This window comes from Nelumbo nucifera, chromosome 5, assembly GCF_055504915.1.
Source record: "Nelumbo nucifera cultivar China Antique chromosome 5, China Antique-T2T, whole genome shotgun sequence".
Lineage (NCBI taxonomy): Eukaryota > Viridiplantae > Streptophyta > Magnoliopsida > Proteales > Nelumbonaceae > Nelumbo > Nelumbo nucifera.
Genome location: NC_142653.1, coordinates 49,385,723 through 49,392,176, shown reverse-complemented (window position 1 = coordinate 49,392,176; position 6,454 = coordinate 49,385,723). Strand labels below are relative to the sequence as shown.

Here is a 6,454-nt window from a genome sequence, read left to right as displayed (position 1 = left end):
GGATTAGGAGGTTTCTTAATCGCTAAGAAAGAGGAGAAACCCTAATTTTGAATTACAAGAATTCGTACCAAGGGTTTAGCAAAAAAATCCTCCTGCAATTTGAGATAGGATCTCAGAAACCCTAGAGAGAAGAAAAGCAAATACGCCAACTTCATCTCTAGAGTTCTCCTCTAGCCGCCGCCATTCACTGCCTGGTTCGATCTCTCTGAGAGGGAAAGATCAAGAAGGTGTTATTGATATCAGTCTTTGCTGAATGGCTGATTGTGTACGGTGCTCTTCACGTCCATCGAATTCTTGTGAAGAATTTGGTTCGTAGGATGAACACTGCTGGTTCTGTTCCAGTATCACTGCGTCATCTTCAGTGGGAGCAGATCTTGGGAGTATTCTTTGGGCGTGAACACCGACGTTGGGAGATACCGACTCTCTGTATCAGGTATAACCCTTCCCTTTCTCTTTGGTTCAGATCTGGTTCGGCTTTGGTTCGATTAGATCCTTGAATATTGTATTCTAAAATCAGGGAATATGATTCCCAGTTGGAAGGGAGGAGAGAAAATTTTTCAAATTCGCCCACCCTGTTCCGCTGCATTCTTGGCGTCCATACAAAGGATCTCTCCCTCCTTTCACTTAGTGAGATATATTTGACATGCAACTTTGTAACTATGGAGCTTGAAAGTTTTGAAGCAACAACAAAACAAGAAGTATGGGTAAAGGAGATAAAGGAAGAAATCTATATGATTGAGAAAAATAAGACATGGGAATTAGTGGGTCGTCCTCAAGACAAAGAAGTGATTGAAGTTAAGTGGGTCTTAGCTCAACCCTAATGGCTTAATACAAAAACACAAAGCGAGACTAGTCATTAAAGGCTATGCACAATTGCTTGGGATAGATTACAATGAAACCTTTGCTCGGTGGCACACTTAGACACTATAAGAACACTAGTAGCATTAGCATCACTGAAGAAGTTGAAGATCTATCAAATTGATGTCAAGTCGGCGTTTCTTAATGAAGTGCTCTAGGAAGAAATATATGTAGAGCAACCTCAAGGGTTTATAGTAAAAGGACAAGAAGACAAGGTACTAAGATTGAAGAAAGCTCTCTATGGCCTAAAGCAAGAAGAATGAGCATAGTACAATCAGATTGATAGTTACTTCATCAATCAAGGATTAGGAGTCAAATCATGTCAATGTCACTCAATGAATTAGTAAATTCCACTCCCACCCAAATCATGTCATTCTTGCAACATTGATTCCCTTTGGTACTTTGGTAATTCCACAAGAGGATCGATATGCAATTTACAGGAAAACAATACCTTAAGTTGATTGCTAACATGAGATGAAAGTTTGTCAATAACCCAAATAAATAGTTTGATATCTCAAATATTGTTCTACAGTTATAATTGCTAATTATTTTGAAACATCATAATACAAAAGAAACCAAAAGAAAAGCACAGACTTGTCTATTGAGATGCATGTATCAACGTGGGAAAGTCATTGAAAATATCATATCATTCTCAAGACTATATAGCCTTGATGCATCACCATGGTGATAATAGTCCTTCTCTTTCTTCTTGTGATTGTTGAACCCATGGGTGTCTCGCTGACCTTCTCAGTCCTTCAAGCTCCATTGCAACCTCTCATAGTGGGTCTTTCCTCACCTCTCACATTGAGGCATCTTTTGGCAAGATTAGCAACTGCAGTAATTTGTTCAGTCTTCCCCTCGTCTACAAATTGACTATTAATGAGCTGAAACAAGCGATTCTCGTTCATCATTGAAATGCTAGATTTTTTTGTTCTTCCGATCTTTCAAAACAAATTGGTTTTTTCCCTGTTAAAAGCTCCACAAGTACCACTTCAAAGCTATAAACATCACTTTTCTCTGTTAGTTTACTGGTGTGGAAATACTCTGGGTCCAAATATCCAAAGGTCCCTCGGACTAAGGTGGTTATTTGAGTTTGATCCATAGGAAATAGCCTTGAAGCTCCAAAATCAGAGACTATTGCTGTAAAACTATCATCCAATAGTATATTTGCAGATTTGATATCTCTATGGATGATTGGTAGAGAAGTTGCAGAGTGTAGATAGGCCAATGCACTAGAGGTTTCTGTTGCAATCCTCAATCGATCATCCCATGAAAGTACAGAGATTCTGTTGTTTTTATGAATGTGCTGAGAAAGAGTTCCATTGGACACGTATTCATAAACTAGTAGAGGAACTTCAGTCTCTAAACAACATCCCAATAGCTTGACTATATGTCGATGGTTAATTTGTGTAAGAATAATAACTTCATTTATAAATTGCTCAATTTGGCTCTTATCCCCTATTTTGGATTTCTTAATGGCAACTATTCGATGATCAGGTAGAATGCCTTTATATACTGTACCTTGACCTCCTTGACCAAGAATGCAGCTCTCATTGTTATTATTGGTTGCCAATTCTAACTCTTTTTCTGAATAGATTTACAAACTCTAAACCACCTTCATGTGAAGATAATTGTTGTTGTAGAAGCAAACCGCCATTTTGTAGAAGCAAACCACCTTCACATCATTTTCATACTACGATTTTTTAGGAGCATTACTTACTCAACTAATGAAAAAAAATGGCAATTAGCTACTTGACAAAGAGTCAACTAGAATAAGAGTCAATTAATGAAAAAAAAAAACCTTGTTTTTCTATGCAATTACCTAGGGAAACCTTCATTACCGGAAATCCTTCACTTTTCACAGTGCAACCACTTCCATCTCTTCTCCCATCGCCATAACTACCCCTTGGACAAGAACAGTAGTAAGATCCTTTTGTATTAGTACAGATGGCTACACAAAGATTGCTTTTTGGATCCTCACACTCATTTACATCTGCCCATGAATAAAATAAATAAATAAATAAAGCATTAGCTCAAAATTACATGTGCAGCCCGAATTGATTTACAACCTTTCAACCAAAATTAAAGGGCCCTGCATGTTCCTTTTTTGACCCATTACTTTATTCATGGTGGCAAGTTTCATCCCAAGAAGTCCTCGTATAATAGAGTTTTGATATTTTTAAACTGAAAAAGTAAAATAAAATAAAATATTGCATGGCTAGATTGAATTCACATCTCCGCCCCACAGCATATCCCCGCTGTGTATTAGGAATATCTCCCGATGATAGTATCAGTCCTGATGATGTCATCATCGAGAGATGTTTCCAATACACAGTGGGGATGTGCTGTGGGGCGTTGTGGGTTGGAGATGTGATCTCGGCTAGATTCTTATACTAAACTGATTTTAGGATTAATTGAAAATCCTTATTGGGCCAATGGAAGTGAGGGTTGGTCTCCTCCCCCACAAGGGACTGCCCCACAACGCCCCACAGCACATCCCCATTGTGTATTGGGATTATCTCCCGATGATCATCGGTTTTGATACTATCATCGAGAGATTTTCCCAATACATGGCGGGGCTGTACTGTGGGGCATTGTGGGGTGGCCTCTTGTGGGGAGGAGATGTAAACTCATAATCTGTTCTAGGAGCCGGAAAATCAGTTTCTCTTTGCTTAAGAATGCTGTTGATTCGTGGTATAGTTTATGGGATGAGAGCGGCATTTCTGTGCTTCTGGCGGCTCTAGTGAAGATAAGACTAGTGATCCTTCTTCCCATATCAATGTCAGTGTAAGTAATGGCAAAAAGTAATTGAAGAAACTCTTAGAGAGATTTCTTTGTAGTTATTTGTGCAAAGAAAGATGAGAAGAGATGTTCTTTATACTTCTAGACAAGGTTTTTAAAACTGAAATGGAGAACAAACCCTAACTGGTTCTTAGGTTAAACTGTCTGACCGTTCGAATCAAATGGTTGGTCCATCCTCACGAAAAAAATAAAAATATTTAAAAAATAAAAAAATGTTAATCCATTGAATGGTTTGAACGGTTCAACTGCCCAGGTCAGCGGTTTGTTGACCAAATCAACGTTTTTTGCAAATGTCTGGTTTTAGAAAAAAACAAAACCAGTCACCTGACTAGTTCCCAGTTTTTCCGGTCCGACCGTCTGGTCCAGTCCGATTTTGAAAACTATGCTTCTAGAGACCGGGACAGAGGAACTGCTCCTCACTGAGCACGCCTCACACCGACCACACAGCATGTTTTAACCGTGCATTGGGAACATCATACCTTGGGTGCTATGCTTTTGCTTTTGTTTCTAGCTATTTGAGTGCTATGCTTTTACTTTTAGCAGTTTTGGTGGAAACCAAATCAGCCCCCCACAACATCCCACAGCACATCCCCGTCGTGTATTGAGAATATCTCCCAATGATGATATCATCCTTCTAGGTATTATTATTGGGAGATGTTCCTGATACACGGCGGAGATATGCTGTGGGAAGTTGTAGAGGCAGTTTAGTGGGGGCTGATTTGAACTTTTGGTTGGCTTTTCTGGGCGGGCTGTACTTATTTTTCACTGCTCCCTCTTTATAAATTTTACATATTAATTAGCAATAAATAAATAAATAAGGAACCCTTTTCCTAGTTAAATTTATATTGTAAAGCATAACACGTTAGAAGTGAAATCATACCTTGGCACCCATTGGAAAGATAAGGATTCCCTTGATAACCGTCCACACAATAGCAAAGATATCCAGGGCCATTTGTAGAGTTAGAACAGTAGGTATTCTCCCCACAAGAATAATCGGCCTTGTCACTTTGTGCTTCCTCACAAGTCTTATTCCTAATTGCCCAGTCGAGAACTATCGGAACTCTCACCCCAACGTTTACAAGATATTCCTTCTCATTTCTTAAATTCCATAGGTAGGGTGCATTTGAAGTGAACCAGCTTTGGTCAGAGAGAAAAGCGTAGCTGCATTTGCTGATATTCCAAGTGTAGGCATAGTTGGTTCTGTTGTCATACATTTGAAGCTTCAGAAAAAACGTATCAAGATGATTTGGTATTGCAGTTTGACAACAGCCAATGCCACTACAAGATAGGTACGTCGATTGCATGCCATATGGACAGAATGAAATGCATCCACTCTGGAACTTCTCAGCATAGAAATCAGACATGATGCCTAGTGTGTTACATCCGATAGCCGTGAATCTGTTTCTGGTGTTGGAGAATCTGTATGCGTTTGGCAATTGGATGTTTAGACTGTATTCCTTTAACCTTCCGCTATTTTCCTCATAACAACGGATAGCAGCCAGCATGGACAAGGTAAGTTGGCCTTGTAGTGATATATTCAAAATGAATCTCTCAGCATCCATGAAAAAATTATGGGCATACAATTCCAGCTGGGGAGGGTCAGTGGATGATAATTCACTAATATGAGAAGACTTATAATACGAGGCAATAAGAATGGAGGTTCATGTTATGGTCACACCATCTGGCAGCGCACTACGGCGCAGTCATAGGCGCAGCACGCACCGCCAGGCAGCAGCGTGCACCGCACGGCAGCATACACCGCGCACACGCCCGGCACCACACGTCAAGCCAACTCGCCGCCAGCTTATCTTATCCCTTATCCCTTATCTTATCTTTATCTTATCTTTATCTTATCTTTATCTTATCTTAAGTAAGAGTGAGTTACCATTAGGAGTATGTAACTAGGAGTTTGAGTTCAAGTTGGAGTTTGAGTTTAATTAGGAATTTCCTTCTGTAATCTCCTATTTAAGGAGCTACGAATTGAAATATAGGGATTCAGTTTTTCGCAGTCAAGAAGGAGAGTAAGGAGAGTTCGGGTGATCTCTTGGACAAATCACCCCCTACTTAGTCAAAATAGGGCCTGTACGCAAGGCCAAAGGCAAGGAAAGATCTGAGGTTCCTGCCGTGAAGCGACCCGTGACGTGATCCTACGCTCGGGCCCATAACAGTTCACTCACCTAAAAAGAAAATTCTCTCATTTCTCTAGAGAAACTAAAGACTTCTCAAAACAAAAGAAAGAACTTCATCCTCTAGTTTGAGATCACAAGGTTTTATATAGAAAACAAAAACTAGCAATTGGAGCATTTAATGTAAGATTAACCCTTCAAGCATTTACTAAACCTAGCCCAAAGAAACCCACTAACAAACTAATCATTAGAAGTCCACTAAAGAAACCCACTAACCATTAATAAGTTTAAATGCAAGCCCACTTGTTTCCTCTTTTAAAACGATATGGTGCTTCTCAGGAAATGGACTTGAGTTGCATCCAAATACAAAGTATTTCCTAATTTAAAATAAATACAGTACCTACTGCTCCCTGCCTCAACTTGAGACAGATAGCGGTCAGATTCACCCTGACCCGTACCCAACCCAACACTAAATCAAGACACCCAACAAATTAGTGCTTCTAAGTTCGATGGAGGTGAATCGCTTGGATGGTCCAGATCAGCGTTTGGATTTTGAAAATTTTATCCTTGTCAACAATTAGATATTAGGACAGTTATTGAACAGTCCCAAACAATGTATTGGATGTTGATGGATATACGGAAACCATGGGCTTTCGTAATTCATATAA

General features: G+C 39.6%; 1 protein-coding gene across 1 annotated transcript; it reads right to left on the bottom strand.

The window, feature by feature from the left end:
- Positions 1-1,613: 1,613 nt before the first annotated feature.
- Positions 1,614-5,165, bottom strand: LOC148791587 (wall-associated receptor kinase 2-like). Its single transcript, XM_088888244.1, has 4 exons — positions 4,541-5,165; positions 2,681-2,851; positions 1,847-2,445; positions 1,614-1,742 (listed from the first exon to the last, which is right to left on the bottom strand). The coding sequence occupies exons 1-4, from the start codon at positions 5,163-5,165 to the stop codon at positions 1,614-1,616; spliced, it is 1,524 nt and encodes a 507-aa protein (XP_088744370.1).
- Between the last annotated feature and the right edge of the window lie 1,289 nt (positions 5,166-6,454).

Excerpts from the sequence above, each read along its gene's own strand:
- LOC148791587 (XM_088888244.1), bottom strand. The coding sequence starts at position 5,165 with ATGCTGGCTGCTATCCGTTGTTATGAGGAAAATAGCGGAAGGTTAAAG. Across the intron at positions 2,852-4,540 it reads TCTTTCCAATGGGTGCCAAG|ATGTAAATGAGTGTGAGGAT; the intron begins GTATGATTTCAC and ends ATTCATGGGCAG. Across the intron at positions 2,446-2,680 it reads GGTAATGAAGGTTTCCCTAG|AAAAAGAGTTAGAATTGGCA; the intron begins GTAATTGCATAG and ends AAATCTATTCAG.